General features: G+C 45.6%; 1 protein-coding gene across 4 annotated transcripts in view; it reads right to left on the reverse strand.

The window, feature by feature from the left end:
- slc13a4 (solute carrier family 13 member 4) overlaps positions 1 to 18,832 on the reverse strand; it is a 135,162-nt gene that overhangs the window by 44,845 nt on the left and 71,485 nt on the right. For 3 of the 4 annotated variants that reach the window (XM_072485366.1, XM_072485368.1, XM_072485369.1), the window contains exons 5-6: positions 17,756 to 17,804; positions 14,812 to 14,866 (exon numbers count right to left, since the gene is read on the reverse strand). In XM_072485366.1, the coding sequence (XP_072341467.1) occupies positions 14,812 to 14,866; positions 17,756 to 17,804 (104 nt within the window). The remainder of the gene's footprint in view (positions 1 to 14,811; positions 14,867 to 17,755; positions 17,805 to 18,832) is intronic. The other variant, XM_072485367.1, reaches the window with a different exon arrangement.

The raw sequence follows: 18,832 nt of genomic DNA on the forward strand, positions 1-18,832 counted from the left end.
CTTTATTCTATGATACAATACAGTCTGCAGACTCAGTCAATAGTGAGCTCAGTCTGGGGCAGGTTTGACCCATTTCAACTCTTCACTGTAACTGCAACTGATAAGCTTCCATTCTCCCCACTGCACAGATCCAGTCAGAGCAAAGCTTCAGTGGATGTTTACTCTGCAAATCAGTGCTTAGGTGTAAATGCTGAACAAATATTATACCAAACTAAGGCCTCGACCTTTTGCATTTATTAAAGTGTTTGAGTTGGAATAATTGGGAATTTTGAGCAGATTATAATCCTGATGCTGTTCAGCAGATCTCACAAACAGCTGATACCAAAATGATCATTAGCCTATGTGGCTTGTTTACCAGAGTCTATTTTCACCAATTACCTGGTCCAGGGGTTTTATATATATGAGGGCAAAGACTCCACTTGTAACTTTTCCCAATAAATGTGTCCTCTGGGGCTGGGGAGAAGCCTCTTGTGCCTCCCTGCAGTATTTCCGTGGCTTTGATGTTTTTCTAATGCTCCAATTATTTGACTCAATGCAGTATTGAAGGTCAGACCAGAGCACACAGCTTCAGATTGATGGTCGCAGGCATATGTGGCCGAAGTTTTACTTTGGAGGCCTATTCGTAGCAGGCGACATGGGGAGGGTGGTGATTAGCGAGAGGTGGGGGTTACAGCAGATCAGGACTCTGATTTTCTTTGGCTTTTTACCTCAGCTATGACATCCCACTTTCACGTTTCCCAATCAATCACAATGCTGATGTGATAATGAATCAGACCTGTGAATGGAAGGATTTCTAATTAAAGGGTCAGTTTGGTTAGGGTTACGTCCTGCATACGTTCCAGATGTGGTGTAGAGGAGATTTACCAGAATGCTGCCTGGCTGGAGGGTTTAGAACATAGATCATAGAACATCGAACAGTACAGCACAGAATAGGCCCTTCGGCCCTCGATGTTGTGCCGAGCATTGTCCGAAACCAAGATCAAGCTATCCCATCCCTGTCATTCTGGTGAGCTCCATGTGCCTATCCAATAACCGCTTGAAAGTTCTTAAAGTATCCAACTCCACTATCACAGCAGGCAGTCCATTCCACACCGTAACCACTCTCTGAGTAAAGAACCTACCTCGGACATCCCTCCTATATCTCCCACCCTGAACCTTATAGTTATCATAGAATTTACAGTGCAGAAGGAGGCCATTCGGCCCATCGAGTCTGCACCGGCTCTTGGAAAGAGCACCCCACCCAAGGTCAACACCTCCACCCTATCCCCATAACCCAGTAACCCCACCCAACACTAAGGGCAATTTGGGACACTAAGGGCAATTTATTATGGTCAATCCACCTAACCTGCACATCTTTGGACTGTGGGAGGAAACCGGAGCACCCGGAGGAAACCCACGCACACACGGGGAGGATGTGCAGACTCCGCACAGACAGTGACCCAAACCGGGAATCGAACCTGGGACCCTGGAGCTGTGAAGCAATTGTGCTATCCACAATGCTACCGTGCTGCCCTCTTGTAACAGCTACATCCACCTGAGGAAATAGTCTCTGAACGTCCACTCCATCTATCCCCCTCATTATCTTATAAACCTCTATTAAGTCGCCTCTCATCCTCCTCCGCTCCAAAGAGAAAAGCCCTAGCTCCCTCAATCTTTCCTCATAAGACCTATCCTGCAAACCAGGCAGCTTCCTGGTAAATCTCCTTTGCACCCTTTCCAATGCTTCCACATCCTTCCTATAATGAGGTGACCAGAACTGCACACAATACTCCAAATGTGGTCTCACCAGGCTCATGTATAGTTGCAGCATCACCCCGCGGCTCTTAAACGCAAGCCCCCTGTTAATAAACGCTAACACACTATAGGCCTTCTTCACGGCTCTATCCACTTGAGTGGCATTCTTCAGAGATCTGTGGACATGAACCCCAAGATCTCTCTGTTCCTCCACATTCCTGAGAACCCTGCCGTTGACCCTGTAATTCGCATTCAAATTTTTTCTACCAAAATGAATCACCTCACACTTATCAGAGTTAAACTCCATCTGCCATTTTTCAGCCCAGCTCTGCATCCTATCAATGTCTCTTTGCAGCCTACAACAGCCCTCCACCTCATCCACTACTCCACCAATCTTGGTGTCATCAGCAAATTTACTGACCTATAAATAAATTGAAGGTGTACCTGAGCTAGAGACCCTAGCTGTTCGAGTGAAGACAAGCATCCAGCAGAGGGCAGTAGAGCAGAGCTGCTGATTGGTGTTGCAAGGGAAATTTGCATACCTCCGTCGTGGTCACCCTAATTTGAAGGTAGTTTGTGGAGGAGCTGTTGTCAAGTGACACTTAAACCCGAAACACTTCTTCAGTGTTTCCCTCCCTACCCCCTCCTCTAACCAAAAAAAACAACCGCTGTGAAGATCAAGAGGAAGGCTCGAGGTCAGTGACTGGTAAGTAGTGTTTCTGTTTTCTTTTTCTTTTCATTGGTATATTGATATAATTTTTTCTTCGTTGTTTATTTATTTATTTAATTCCTTTTGGTAAATTGTAATTGTTGAAGTTAACTGAAGGTTTAAGACATGGCAGGAGATCTCAGACCCATGTCATGCTCCTCGTATGCGATGTGGGAGCTCATGGACACGTCCACTGTCCCTGGCTCCTTCATGTGCAAGAAGTGTGTCCAGTTGCAGCTCCTGTTAGACCGCTTGACGGCTCTGGAGCTGCGGATGGACTCACTTTGGAGCATCCGCGATGCTGAGGACATCGTGGATAGCACGTTTAGCGAGTTGGTCACACCGCAGGTGAAAGGTACTGAGGGAGATAGAAAATGGGTGACCAAAAGACAGAGCAAGAGTAGGAAGGCAGTGCAGGTGTCCCCTGCGGTCATCTCCCTGCAAAACAGATATACCGCTTTGGATACTGTTGAGGGAGATGGCTCACCAGGGGAAGGCAGCAGCAGCCAGGTTCATGGCATCGTGGTTGGCTCTGCTGCGCAGCTGGGCAGAACGAAGAATGGCAGGGCTATAGTCATAGGGGACTCAATTGTAAGGGGAATTGACAGGCGGTTCTGCGGACGCAATCGAGACTCCAGGATGGTATGTTGCCTCCCTGGTGCAAGGGTCAAGGATGTCTCGGAGCGGTTGCAGGACATTCTGGGGGGAGAGGGTGAACAGCCAGCTGTCGTGGTGCACATAGGCACCAACGATATAGGTAAAAAACGGGACGAGGTCCTACAAGCTGAATTTAGGGAGTTAGGAGTTAAACTAACAAGTAGGACCTCATAGGTAGTAATCTTAGGATTGCTACCAGTGCCACGTGCTAGTCAGAGTAGGAATGTCAAGATAGTTAGGATGAATGCGTGGCTCGAGAAATGGTGCAAGAGGGAGGGATTCAAATTCCTGGGACATTGGAACCGGTTCTGGGGGAGGTGGGACCAGTACAAACCGGACGGTCTGCACCTGGGCAGGACTGGAACCGATGTCCTAGGGGGGGGGTGTTTGCTAGAGCTGTTGGGGAGAGTTTAAACTAATGTGGCAGGGGGATGGGAACCGATGCAGGAAGTTGGAAGGTAGTAAAACAGGGACAGAAACAAAAGGCAGTAAGGGGGAAAGTGTAAGGCAGAGAAGCCACAGTCAAAAATCAAAAAGGGCGACAGTACAAGGTACAGTGACTGAGGGGAGCTCAGTGAATAGGACCAGGAATACTAAAAGGAATAAAACGGGAAGTGAAAACATTAGTGGTAAGCAACGCAGCAGGTTGTTACATGAAGATATGGGTTCAACGACAAGGAAAATTAGGAGGAAGGTTAAGAGGAAATATAACTTAGGAGAGGTTACTGATCGAGGTGTTAAGATTCAGAACAGAGGTAAAAAAGCCAACATAAGTGTACTTTACCTGAATGCCCGTAGTATTCGGAATAAGGTAAATGAGTTGATGGCACAAATCATCATGAATGAAACATGGTTAAAGGATGGTCACGACTGGGAGTTAAATATCCAAGGGTATCAAACTATTCGGAAGGACAGAGTGGATGGTAAGGGAGGTGATGGAGCTCTATTATTTAAGGATGACATCCGGGCAACAGAAAGGGATGACATCGGTGCTATGGAGGGTAAGGTTGAATCCATTTGGGTGGAAATCAGGAATAGTAAGGTGAAAAAGTCACTGATAGGAGTAGTCTAAAGGCCACCAAATAGTAACAGTATGGTGGGGCAGGAAATAAACAAAGAAATAACTGATGCATGTAGAAATGGTACAGCAGTTATCATGGGGGATTTTAATCTACATGTCGATTGGTTTAACCAGGTCGGTCAAGGCAGCCTTGAGGAGGAGTTTATAGAATGTATCCGCGATAGTTTCCTCGAACAGTATGTAATGGAACCTACAAGGGAACAAGCGGTCCTAGATCTGGTCCTGTGTAATGAGACAGGATTGATTCAGGATCTCATAGTTAGGGATCCTCTCGGAAGGAGCGATCACAATATGGTGGAATTTAAAATACAGATGGAGGGTGAGAAGGTAAAATCAAGCACTAGTGTTTTGTGCTTAAACAAAGGAGATTACAATGGGATGAGAGAAGAACTAGCTAAGGTAGACTGGGGGCAAAGACTTTATGGTGAAACAGTTGAGGACCAGTGGAGAACCTTCCAAGTGATTTTTCACAGTGCTCAGCAAAGGTTTATACCAACAAAAAGGAAGGGCGGTAAAAAGAGGGAAAATCGACCGTGGATATCTAAGGAAATAAGGGAGAGAATCAAATTGAAGGAAAAAACATACAAAATAGCAAAGATCAGTGGGAGACTAGACGACTGGGAAATCTTTAGGGGGCAACAGAAAGCTACTAAAAAAGCTATAAAGAAGAGTAAGATAGATTATGAGAGTAAACTTGCTCAGAATATAAAAACAGATAGTAAAAGTTTCTACAAATATATAAAACAAAAAAGAGTGGCTAAGGTAAATATTGGTCCTTTAGAGGATGAGAAGGGAGATTTAATAATGGGAGATGAGGAAATGGCTGAGGAACTGAACAGGTTTTTTGGGTCGGTCTTCACAGTGGAATACACAAATAACATGCCAGTGACTGATGGAAATGAGGCTATGACAGGTGAGGACCTTGAGAGGATTGTTATCACCAAAGAGGTGGTGATGGGCAAGCTAATGGGGCTAAAGGTAGACAAGTCTCCTGGACCTGATGGAATGCATCCCAGAGGGCTAAAAGAGATGGCTAGGGAAATTGCAAATGCACTAGTGATAATTTACCAAAATTCACTAGACTCTGGGGTGGTCTCGGCGGATTGGAAATTAGCAAACGTGACACCACTGTTCAAAAAAGGAGGTAGGCAGAAAGCGGGTAATTATAGGCCAGTGAGCTTAACTTCGGTAGTCGGGAAGATGCTGGAATCTATCATCAAGAAAAAAATAGTGAGGCATCTGGATGGAAATTGTCCCATTGGACAGACGCAGCATGGGTTCATAAAGGGCAGGTCGTGCCTAACTAATTTAGTGGGATTTTTTGAGGCCATTAACAGTGCAGTAGATAACGGGGCGCCAATGAATGTGGTATATCTGGATTTCCAGAAAGCCTTTGACAATGTGCCACACAAAAGGTTGCTGCATAAGATAAAGATGCATGGCATTAAGGGGAAAGTAGTAGCATGGATAGAGGATTGGTTAATTAATAGAAAGCAAAGAGTGGGGATTAATGGGTGTTTCTCTGGTTGGCAATCAGTAGCTAGTGGTGTCCCTCAAGGATCAGTGTTGGGCCCACAACTGTTCACAATTTACATTGATGATTTGGAGTTGGGGGCCAAGGGCAATGTGTCCAAGTTTGCAGATGACACTAAGATAAGTGGTAAAGCAAAAAGTGCAGAGGATACTGGAAGTCTGCAGAGGGATTTGGATAGGCTAAGTGAATGGGCTAGGGTCTGGCAGATGGAATACAATGTTGACAAATGTGAGATTATCCATTTTGGTAGGAATAACAACAAAAGGGATTATTATTTAAATGATAAAATATTAAAACATGCTGCTGTGCAGAGAGACCTGGGTGTGCTAGTGCATGAGTCGCAAAAAGTTGATTTACAGGTGCAACAGGTGATTAAGAAGGCAAATGGAATTTTGTCTTTCATTGCTAGAGGTGTTTTTTTTTAATTTTATTTTTTAAGGCGAGAACAGGAAGTTCGACCTGCGGACTTCTGGGAAGTCCCTCACCAATAAATTCTGGTGGAGAGGAAACCCGAGACACTACACGTGTAGTGTCTCCCACCCGCCCTCCTCCTCTAATCTAATAATAAAACCCATTGGTGTGAGGTAAGTACCATATTGTATTGTTATTATTATTATTTATTTATTTTAAATTTAGTTGTTAGCCAGATCTTGGTAGAAAGTTAGAGGGATGGCAGGGAAGGGAGTGCAATGTTCCTCCTGCAGGATGTTTGAGGTGAGGGATGCCGTTAGTGTCCCTGCTGATTTTACCTGCAGGAAGTGCTGCCATCTCCAGCTCCTCCAAGACCGAGTTAGGGAGCTGGAGTTGGAAGAACTTCGGATCATTCGGGAGGCAGAGGGGGTCATAGATAGCAGCTTTAGGGAATTAGTTACACCAAAGATTGGAGATAGATGGGTAACTGTAAGAGGGACTGGGAAGAAGCAGTCAGTGCAGGGATCCCCTGCGGTCGTTCCCCTGAGAAACAAGTATACCGCTTTGGATACTTGTGGGGCGGGGGGACTTACCAGGGGTAAGCCATGGGGTACGGGCCTCTGGCAGGGAGTCTGTCCCTGTTGCTCAGAAGGGAAGGGGGGAGAGGAGCAGAGCATTAGTAATTGGGGACTCGATAGTCAGGGGCACAGATAGGAGATTTTGTGGGAGCGTGAGAGACTCACGTTTGGTATGTTGCCTCCCAGGTGCAAGGGTACGTGATGTCTCGGATCGTGTTTTCCGGGTCCTTAAGGGGGAGGGGGAGCAGCCCCAAGTCGTGGTCCACATTGGCACTAACGACATAGGTAGGAAAGGGGACAAGGATGTCAGGCAGGCTTTCAGGGAGCTAGGATGGAAGCTCAGAACTAGAACAAACAGAGTTGTTATCTCTGGGTTGTTGCCCGTGCCACGTGATAGTGAGATGAGGAATAGGGAGAGAGAGCAATTAAACACGTGGCTACAGGGATGGTGCAGGCGGGAGGGATTCAGATTTCTGGATAACTGGGGCTCTTTCTGGGGAAGGTGGGACCTCTACAGACAGGATGGTCTACATCTGAACCTGAGGGGCACAAATATCCTGGGGGGGAGATTTGTTAGTGCTCTTTTGGGGGGGTTAAACTAATGCAGCAGGGGCATGGGAACCTGGATTGTAGTTTTAGGGTACGGGAGAATGAGAGTATAGAGGTCAGGAGCACAGATTTGACGTCGCAGGAGGGGGCCAGTGTTCAGGTAGGTGGTTTGAAGTGTGTCTACTTCAATGCCAGGAGTATACGAAATAAGGTAGGGGTACTGGCAGCGTGGGTTGGTACCTGGGACTTCGATGTTGTGGCCATTTCGGAGACATGGATAGAGCAGGGACAGGAATGGATGTTGCAGGTTCCGGGGTTTAGGTGTTTTAGTATGCTCAGAGAAGGAGGCAAAAGAGGGGGAGGTGTGGCGCTGCTAGTCAAGAGCAGTATTACGGTGGCGGAGAGGATGCTAGATGGGGACTCATCTTCCGAGGTAGTATGGGCTGAGGTTAGAAACAGGAAAGGAGAGGTCACCCTGTTGGGAGTTTTCTATAGGCCTCCAAATAGTTCTAGGGATGTAGAGGAAAGGATGGCGAGGATGATCCTGGATAAGAGCGAAAGTAACAGGGTAGTTATTATGGGAGACTTTAACTTTCCAAATATTGACTGGAAAAGATATAGTTCGAGTACATTAGATGGGTCGTTTTTTTTGTACAGTGTGTGCAGGAGGGTTTCCTGACACAATATGTTGACAGGCCAACAAGAGGCGAGGCCACGTTGGATTTGGTTTTGTAATGAACCAGGCCAGGTGTTGGATTTGGAGGTAGGAGAGCACTTTGGGGACAGTGACCACAATTCGGTGATGTTTATGTTAATGATGGAAAGGGATAAGTATACACCGCAGGGCAAGAGTTATAGCTGGGGGAAGGGCAATTATGATGCCATTAGACGTGACTTGGGGGGGATAGGTTGGAGAAGTAGGCTGCAAGTGTTGGGCACACTGGATAAGTGGAGCTTGTTCAAGGATCAGCTACTGCATGTTCTTGATAAGTATGTACCGGTCAGGCAGGGAGGAAGGCGTAGAGCGAGGGAACCGTGGTTTACCAAAGAAGTGGAATCTCTTGTTAAGAGGAAGAAGGAGGCCTATGTGAGGATGAGGTGTGAAGTTTCAGTTGGAGCGATGGATAGTTACAAGGTAGCGAGGAAGGATCTAAAGAGAGAGCTAAGACGAGCAAGGAGGGGACATGAGAAGTATTTGGCAGGTAGGATCAAGGAAAACCCAAAAGCTTTCTATAGGTATGTCAGGAGTAAGCGAATGACTAGGGTAAGAGTAGGACCAATCAAGGACAGGGATGGAAAGTTGTGTGTGGAGTCTGAAGAGATAGGCGGGATACTAAGTGAATATTTTTCGTCAGTATTCACTCAGGAAAAAGATAATGTTGTGGAGGAGAATGCTGAGACCCAGGCTATTAGAATAGAGGGCACTGAGGTATGTAGGGAAGAGGTGTTGGCAATTCTGGACAGGCTGAAAATAGATAAGTCCCCGGGGCCTGATGGGATTTATCCTAGGATTCTCTGGGAGGCCAGGGAAGAGATTGCTGGACCTTTGGCTTTGATTTTTATGTCATCATTGGCTACAGGAATAGTGCCAGAGGACTGGAGGATAGCAAATGTGGTCCCTTTGTTCAAAAAGGGGAGCAGAGACAACCCCGGCAACTATAGACCGGTGAGCCTCACGTCTGTAATGGGTAAAGTCTTGGAGGGGATTATAAGAGACAAGATTTATAATTATCTAGATAGGAATAATATGATCGGGGATAGTCAGCATGGCTTTGTGAAGGGTAGGTCATGCCTCACAAACCTTATTGAGTTCTGTGAGAAGGTGACTGAACAGGTAGATGAGGGTAGAGCAGTTGATGTGGTGTATATGGATTTCAGTAAAGCGTTTGATAAGGTTCCCCACGGTAGGCTATTGCAGAAAATACGGAGGCTGGGGATTGAGTGTGATTTAGAGATGTGGATCAGAAATTGGCTAGCTGAAAGAAGACAGAGGGTGGTGGTTGATGGGAAATGTTCAGAATGGAGTTCAGTTACAAGTGGCGTACCACAAGGATCTGTTCTGGGGCCGTTGCTGTTTGTCATTTTTATCAATGACCTAGAGGAGGGCGCAGAAGGGTGGGTGAGTAAATTTGCAGACGACACTAAAGTCGGTGGTGTTGTCGACAGTGCGGAAGGATGTAGCAGGTTACAGAGGGACATAGATAAGCTGCAGAGCTGGGCTGAGAGGTGGCAAATGGAGTTTAATGTAGAGAAGTGTGAGGTGATTCACTTTGGAAGGAATAACAGGAATGCGGAATATTTGGCTAATGGTAAAGTTCTTGGAAGTGTGGATGAGCAGAGGGATCTAGGTGTCCATGTACATAGATCCCTGAAAGTTGCCACCCAGGTTGATAGGGTTGTGAAGAAGGCCTATGTTGGTAGAGGGATTGAGTTCCGGAGTCATGATGTCATGTTGCAGCTGTACAAAACTCTGGTACGGCCGCATTTGGAGTATTGTGTACAGTTCTGGTCACCGCATTATAGGAAGGACGTGGAAGCATTGGAGCGGGTGCAGAGGAGATTTACCAGGATGTTGCCTGGTATGGAGGGAAAATCTTATGAGGAAAGGCTGATGGACTTGAGGTTGTTTTCGTTGGAGAGAAGAAGGTTAAGAGGAGACTTAATAGAGGCATACAAAATGATCAGGGGGTTAGATAGGGTGGACAGTGAGAGCCTTCTCCCGCGGATGGAAGTGGCTGGCACGAGGGGACATAGCTTTAAACTGAGGGGTAATAGATATAGGACAGAGGTCAGAGGTAGGTTCTTTACGCAAAGAGTGGTGAGGCCGTGGAATGCCCTACCTGCAACAGTAGTGAACTCGCCAACATTGAGGGCATTTAAAAGTTTATTGGATAAGCATATGGATGATAATGGCATAGTGTAGGTTAGATGGCTTTTGTTTCGGTGCAACATCGTGGGCCGAAGGGCCTGTACTGCGCTGTATCGTTCTATGTTCTATGAATGGAGTTTAAGACTAGGGAGGTTCTGCTGCAATTGTATAAGGTGTTAGTGAGGCCACACCTGGAGTATTGTGTTCAGTTTTGGTCTCCTTACTTGAGAAAGGACGTACTGGCACTGGAGGGTGTGCAGTGGAGATTCACTAGGTTAATCCCAGAGCTGAAGGGGTTGGATTACGAGGAGGGGTTGAGTAGACTGGGACTGTACTCGTTGGAATTTAGAAGGATGAGGGGGGATCTTATAGAAACATATAAAATTATGAAGGGAATAGATAGGATAGATGCGGGCAGGTTGTTTCCACTGGCGGGTGAAAGCAGAACGAGGGGGCATAGCCTCAAAATAAGGGGAAGTAGATTTAGGACTGAGTTTAGGAGGAACTTCTTCACCCAAAGGGTTGTGAATCTATGGAATTCCTTGCCCAGTGAAGCAGTAGAGGCTCCTTCATTAAATGTTTTTAAGATAAAGATAGATAGTTTTTTGAAGAACAAAGGGATTAAGGGTTATGGTGTTGGGCCGGAAAGTGGAGCTGAGTCCACAAAAGATCGCCATGATCTCATTGAATGGTGGAGCAGGCTCGAGGGGCCAGATGGCCTACTCCTGCTCCTAGTTCTTATGTTCTTATTACCAGTCATTCCTATTCCCTTTCTTGAACAGAGGAACAATATTCGCCACTCTCCAGTCCTCTGGCACTATCCCCATGGACAGTGAGGACTCAAAGATCAAAGCCAAAGGCTCTGCAATCTCATCCCATGCCTCCCATAGAATCCTTGGATGTATCCCATCTGGCCCAGGGGACATGTCGACCCTAAGGTTTTTCAAAATTGCTAATACATCCTTCCTCAGGAAATCTACCTCCTCCAGCCTACCCGCCTGTATCACACTCTCTGAATGCTCAGTTTGAGCTGTGAGGAGAGATTGGATAGGCTGAGGCTGATTTCCTTGGAACAGTGAAGATTGAGGCGGGGCCTGATGGAGGTGTATATGATTGAGGGGCATAGATGGGGGGGTAAGAAGGCACTTTTCCCATTCGTGGAGGGACCAATAACCAGGGGACGCAGATTTAAGGTGAGGGGGAGAATGCTAAGAGGGGGGTTGAGGAGAAACATTTTCACCCAGAGGTTGATGGGAGTCAGGAACTCGCTGCCTGAAAAGCGGTGGAGGCAGAAACTCCCATAATATTGAAAAAACATTTTGATATTTACTTATACTGCTATAACCTCCAGGGCTGTGGATCTTACGCTGGAAACTGGGAATAGTGCGGTCAGGTCTTTGCTGAGTGGCGTTACCACGATGGGCTGAATGGCCTCCTGTGCTGTAAATGTTTATGAATCTATGTTTCAGAATGGAGGCATGCTGCGGGATGGCTGCCCCACTTTTCTCTCTACCCCCCCCCCCCCCCCCAGTTTTTTCACTCTTCCCGCAGGACCAGCCGTGGCCAGTGAGGATCTGCAAAAAGTGTCATTTCCATGGGAGAGACCAACGTCTCAAAAAAAACAGGTGAGGCTGGAGATCGTTTAGAAAATAAGCAGCAAGAGTGTGGTCCCTCCAACCCAGGACCTCGGCGGGCAGGATAGGAGAGGTGGCAAAACTCCTTCAAGTGCTAACCTTCACATTCTGTCTTCCCCGTAACAGCGCCTCATTCCTCTCTTTCCAAGGACCCATCTGAACAGCCAACACGGACACTGACACCTCAGTGTTTTGCCAGCTCACACCCAATCCTCAAAAGTCTCTCCAGCCTTTCAACTTCACGGGACACTGAGTCACTGCTGTGCTCCCGTTTTGCTGACTCCGGTGAGATTCACAGAACTTGGGAATGCTGAGCACTAGTTGTCAAAGCCAGAAGGCTGGGTTAAAGTCAGAATTATTGGCAGCCAACATAGTTCAATTATAGACCCGAAATCTCCAATGGGGGTTCCAGCAAACTTTCGAAAGCTGTCCAGGAAATGCCGGAAGTGAGCGGGATCATGAGCGGGTTTCCGACAAGCCGGCATTTTGGGGGGATTTAATGCCTTGTAGCCACTTAAAATGGCCAACTCCCGATTCAAAATGGTGAACGGCAAAGGCTGATGGGAAAGTCAGCCAACAGGACACAAACGAGCAGCTGCAGGTTGGCTGTGTATTTACCTCTGGAAAGGCCAGACAAGATCGATACCAGCGATCATCAGCATAACAAAACAACAGCCATCTGCATACTGATGAGCAATCCCCGGGAACAATAAGCAACATTTAGACACACAAAGCCAAACCAGACTCTTCGGCGCCAGCAGAAGACTACACAAAAGGAGGTGAACGAGCACCTCAAGACCGCCCATCGATCAGGGAACCAATCCAGCATTGGAGAAAATCGAACCAAGTGATTGGGACAAAGTCCAATCACTTGGGACCAGGTACAGGGTCCGCCCCGAAAGGCGGGAAGCCCCTGGGGACTATAAGAATTGAGCCCCAAGTTCAAGTCACTCTCTTCCACCGCTTGCAGCTCTTCTTCTTCGGCTCGCTTCCAGCTCATCCAGCTCTCGTCACTCTTCAGCAGCCGACCGAACCTGTAAGCCTTACTTCAACGCTCGCTACAAGATAGGCGCTCCTAGCTACCAATCTGTACCAGCTTCGAATCCTGCAGGCTCAGAACCCGAACAAAAGGCCATTCGTTTCCCTGACCTGGTGGGCCAGTTCCAAGTTAATTATTGGCCTGATGGCTGTAGAAGTAGCTTAGACATAGAATTTGTACATGAGTAGTGATTACTGTGTATAATAAATGTGCTTTGATTTAAATCTTACTAAGCGGTGTATTGGATTATTGATCATTACTCGGACTTGAACCACGTGGCGGTATCAGAAAGGTACCTGGCGACTCGAGAGCAAAGGTGATACAACAGAGCAATTAAACTAAGGCAAAGTTAGCAGCAGCCTCCACGTGCAATCAAACCTGTCCCATTTTGTAATTTAAAATTGCCAATATCTCAAACTTCTGTTCGCTTCTCTCTTTCCCGTTCTGTTCACCTTCTGATCACGTTCCGCCTCTTTGAGCTGATTCATTGAGCATGTTTCCCATTTTTTTGTTCCAATATGTAATACCTGGTAAGTATATTTGTATTGATTTTGATCTGCAATCACAGTGCCCCACTAGAAACATTTTTCTACCTTTTTCTGTAGTTCCGAAGCTGTTTCATCAGCTTCAATTGCCTCTCCACCTCGTTTACCATCATCTGCAAATTTGACCAATATGTAGCGTATCTCTTTTTCTGGATTAGAAACACGATTAGCTTCAATTCACCGCTTGGTAAGTACTGAGGAGCGTTTTCATTAGGACATTTCCCCAGATCATTATCACTCCTCTAACTAGTGGCAGTATTTTCTCAGTTTCAATCGATCCCTTGTCCATTACTCTATTTTTTGGGGGTAATCAGTGCCTCACACTCTGGCTGTTATCACGATGCTGTTTGGGGTAGTTTGCACCGTGGCTGCCACATTTCCTACTTATAGCAGAAACTACACTTCAGAAAGGGAAGCATTATGAGACATCTGAGGGTTGTGAAAAGTGCTATAAAATACAATCTTTTCTTTATAAGTCTTTCAAAAGGACTTTGCTGAAGGCTTTCTCTGACGTGGGGATTTTCATGGTTTCCTTGTGGGGCTTGGAGGAGGTTCCCGCTGCTCAGCTCTGAAGTTGCAACAGTAGGTTGGGCCCCAGAGAATTAAAAAATATATATTTATAGTACCCAATTATTTTTTTTTCCCAATTAAGGAGCAATTTATCGAGGCCAATCCACCTAGCCTACACAACTTTTGTTTTGTGTTGTGGGCGTGAGACCCACGCAGACATGGAGAGAATTTGCAAACTCCACACGGACAGTGACCCAAGGCCGGGATCGAACCCGGGTCTTCGGCATCGTGAGGCAGCGGTGCTAACCACTGCACCACCGTGTCGCCCCGGGTCCCAGGAACATCAACAGAAGCTGATTTGCATATTGGGGACCATGCCAACTCTAGACCCCGATCCATCGGCGAGTGAAAATTGCACTTTGCCAAATTAGGGTGGGAAATTAATGGGTAAACTCACACCCCATTTTAATTGCTGATTCCCACATTCCCCCCACTCTGGTCTGCCTCCCAGGGAAGGTTATAATTCAAAACGAACCACCATTACAAACAGGAACCTGTGTGATTCCTCTCTCTCCATGTTGTAGAATTAAGGCAGTGAGAAATGTGAGAATCCTCAGAATATTAAGCATACTTGTTGCTCAGAAGCAAAGTTAGTTAAGAAAGTGGTTAATAAAGATTTGCGAATATGTAGAATTCTCTATTAGATGCTGAATTCACTTTTCCCTTCAAAGTAGGACAAGCAAAGTGTCAAACCACTGCTGCACAAATCTGATTATATAAGAGCCCCAACATGAGGAATACACAGTGCCCATTTTCTGCTATTCTGGTTCCTCGGTCACTTGTAATGAAGCAATCATAAAACATCATCACAGGGTTACTGAAAGAAGACAGCAGGGTCATAAAACAGGAAGAAATTGAATACAGTCAGCAGCCAAACACAATGGGTGATAAAGCTACAAACCTGCCTCTCTGGCCCAGGCAGCATATTCTGGTCACATTGGTTCCTCTTTGCTGCACTAGGAAAGTAAACAGAAGCTTAAATAATTCCAGCGAACCATTTGATTCCTTCAGGTTCATGTAGGCTGAAAGACACTCAATATCTGGCTCAAAGGACATCTCATCATCATGTGTAACTGCTGTCTAATGGGACATTGGTGATTTCATTCAGTCCCACATTCCTGAGCATTGACTGCACATAAAAAAATGCTTTGAGTTGTAAATAATTCAGCCAATAATTCTTCCAAGACATTGCATATTTCCTGACTGAACATGAATGACCAAAACAAACAAAATTGTATTATTGCCTGTTCCAGAACTCATTTGCTTGAGCAAATTGGATTAGTCATACGGGATATATATATATATAGAATATATATCTTGGGCACCTGTTTAGATTGAACAATGTGTGCACACAGCTGGGACATACTAATTTCAAGGATAACAGGAATTTAGGAACAGGAGCAGACAATGTAACCTCATCATGGTTAAAAAAAGCCTGTCAATCTCAGATTTGACATTAATAATTGATCTAGCATCAATTATCATTTGCAGAATAGTTTTCAAAACCTTTTCTACCCTTTGAGTATAGCATTGTTTCTTGGTTTCACTCTTGAAATGTCTGGCTCTAATGTTTAGACTTTGCCTGTTAGTCCCAGATACTTCCAGCATTGGTAATATTTTACCTATCCCCCTAACCAATTTGCTCACCTTTATATCTTGAAGACTTTGATCGTATCACTCCTTAATCATTTAAATTCCAAGGAATACAGCCATAATTTATGAAATCTCTCTCTATAATTTAATCTGCTATACTCTCTCCAAGGTTAACACATCCTTCCTAAGATGTGGTCCCTACAACTGAACACAGTCTTCCAGATATGATCTAACCTTTTGTGCTCGATTATTCTAGGTACAAAGGCTAGCAGTCCATTAGCTTGTCTGATTATATTCTGTTCCATATGGTGATATTTTTATGATCTGTGTAGCTGGACCCCCATGTCTCCTTGTTCCTCCACTGTGCCTAGTTTTCATCATGTAGGAAGTATTTTCTCTCCTTTTTAGGTCCACAGTGGATGGCCTCAGGTGTGCCTGAACTGAAATCCATTTGGCACCTTTTTCCCATTCGCTTTTCTCTTTATTTATTCATTCACAGGATGTGTCCATCGCTGGCCAGGCCAGCACTTAATGCCCTTGCGAAGCGGGAGGTGAGCTGCCTTCTTGAACTGCTACAGGCTGTTTCAACTTTTAGTCCTCTGTTTAAAGGAACACCCCAATTATTGGTCCAGGGACCAAAACCATAAAAATTCTCTTCCAACCTTTGCAAATCCCAACTGACTCTTACGAGCTGAAAATGTTCAAGGAACGAAGGAATTCTATCCTTAATTATAAATGCCAGCAATTTCTGAGAACAGAGGTTAGATAATCTGTGTTTGATTTCCTGGTTTCCCTCGAGTGTCCCCGTTCTTAAATAGGAGACGGACATGTGCAATTTTCTAATCTAAAGGGGCAATTCTCGAATTGAGAGAACTTTGGAAGATTATAGTTGGTGCATCTGCAACATTTTAACTTTTTCCTTTCCTGGGATGAAAATCATCTTAGTTCTGGGGGGTTTGTCACTCTTTCGTGAAATTATTTCTTCATTACTGTTATTTTGCTGACATTAATTTGGGCAGGTTTTTGTCCCTGATTCTATATTAGTTTAGTAGAGCTCTTGCCCCATAGGGTACAAACTGGTTCTGGGGTATAAACTGGTTCTGGGGTATAAATTGGTTCTGGGGTATAAATTGGTTCTGGGGTATAAACTGGTTCTGCATCACATTAAGTTTATTTTTAAACACCAGCCAATGATCTTCTTCTATTTACCCATTAACAGATTCACCCCTTTAGATTAGAAAAGTGCACATGTCCGTCTCCTAATTAAGAATGGGGACACTCGAGGAAAACCAGGAAATCAAACACAAATTTGCCCAGTTTACTGTGGATAGTGTCTACCCATCTCATTGGCACTGGGACATATCACTTTTCTTTTCTTTATTCTTTCATGGGATGTGGTTGTCACAGGCAAGGCCAGTATTTGCTGTCCATCCCTAATTGCTCTTATGGGGGCATTTTAAGAGTCAACCACATTGCTGTGGGTCTGTAGGCCAGACCGGGTAAGGACGGCAGATTTCCTCCCCTAAGGGGCATTAGCGAACCAGATGGGTTTGCAGCTGGAAGCTGTCATGGACATACTTCAGAAATTTACTATTTTTCTGTCAGGTGCTAGTTTGCTTTATCAAATCCATATACTCAATACAGCAAAGTTACGTTCAGTGAGGTTTGTACATGTTGCATCCAATCCCATTGCGTTTCTCATCCTTATCTACTCCGGTTTATATTCCCATCCACCCTAATTCATTCTTCTATCCTCTTTAATCTCATAAATATCCCTTATAACTCCACATAGTTCAGGGCATGTTCCCTATAATCCATAAGCTCCAGTACATCTTCCCTCCATGCCCTGTGACACCTGGTATCATGAAGGCACCTGAAGATTTTTAAATCATTGTTGAAAGTGTTATTTTTGTTTGAAGGATGTGACTGAGGGTTTAAATCAAACATACTACTGTGGTCACCTCAGAGGATTGTCGCTTTGTGATGAGAATTATTACTGGGGAGCAAGCAGCAACTATTATTGACAAATTTTAAGACTAATAGTTATTCACAGACGGCAGAATTAAATTTTGTTTTTTCCACCAGTAAACACACCAATAATTGCCATTTATGGATATTTAACAGCTCAAATTAAACTATTCCCGAAATAAACTGAAAATATTGACTTTATGGGTCGGAGGTCGTGGAATTCACTTTCCGGTTCTTGGAGAACATGCAGACAATTCTAATTCTGTGCACAGAATGAAACTTACTTTTCTTTAAGGTAAATCATCTCCAGCTTTTTTTTCTCATTCTCATCTTCTGGAAGCAACAAGAGACAGATAATAAAACTTGGATAAAATCATAGAATCCCTACAGTGCAGAAGGAGGCCATTCAGCCCATTGGGTCTGAACCAACCCATGAAAGGGCACCTTACCAAGGCACTCCCCTGCCCTATCCATGTAACCCCACCTAACCTGCACATCTTTGGACTGTGGGAGGAAACCGGAGCACCCGGAGGAAACCCACGCACACACGGGGAGAACGTGCAGACTCCGCACAGACAGTGACCCAAGCCGGGAATCGAACATGGGACCCTGGAGCTCTGAAGCAACAGTGCTATCCACTGTGCTATCATGCCGCCCCTGATAATGGGATCTTTCTTACCACAGTAAAAGGCTGATTTAATTTGAGTATTGTGCACAGTGGGGCTGAATCAGATCAAATTTGTTTTCTGCTCTGTGCTAATATAAGCCGAGACCACGGCCGTGATTTTGCGTCCGTGTTCACTGTGAGCACAGACGGTGATGTGGGCGCCAGCGTGATCTTATTTTCTGATTTCCCTCACCCCCCACCAGTGAAATAATGAGGTTGCCCCCCCCCCCCAAGGAAGGTTGGGGACCTTGTTTCAATATATTTCCATATAATCAGCGGGCTTCCCGCAGTATCGCCCCCCCCACATTTGGAATCCGCCCTTTGCCATCATCGGTCAGGTTTACAACTGGTTTTTAAAAATGGGAACAAGGTGAAGGAGCGTGCCAGGAGCGCGCAGGTAAGTACCGCCCTGGGGGGGGGGGGGGGAGGGGGGGGGGCAGAGGGACATGTTCTAGAACTGCCCCCTGACACTACCGCCTGCTATTACCCCCAGGCACATTGCTGGGTAAATGCCACATACCAGCCGGAAATGCCCTTTAAAAAGGCCAGCCCGACCTCGGGATTCCCGGCTGGGAGGTTTTTTCTGGCCCTGCCCCACCTGTGTGATGCTGAGGGCCACACACCCAGACTGTTTCTGGACAGAATTCTGGATTATCTGGAGGGAAATGCCAGCCGTGCAGACTGCAAACTTCAC

The sequence above is a fragment of the Scyliorhinus torazame genome, chromosome 19, assembly GCF_047496885.1.
Source record: "Scyliorhinus torazame isolate Kashiwa2021f chromosome 19, sScyTor2.1, whole genome shotgun sequence".
Classification (NCBI taxonomy): Eukaryota; Metazoa; Chordata; class Chondrichthyes; order Carcharhiniformes; family Scyliorhinidae; genus Scyliorhinus; species Scyliorhinus torazame.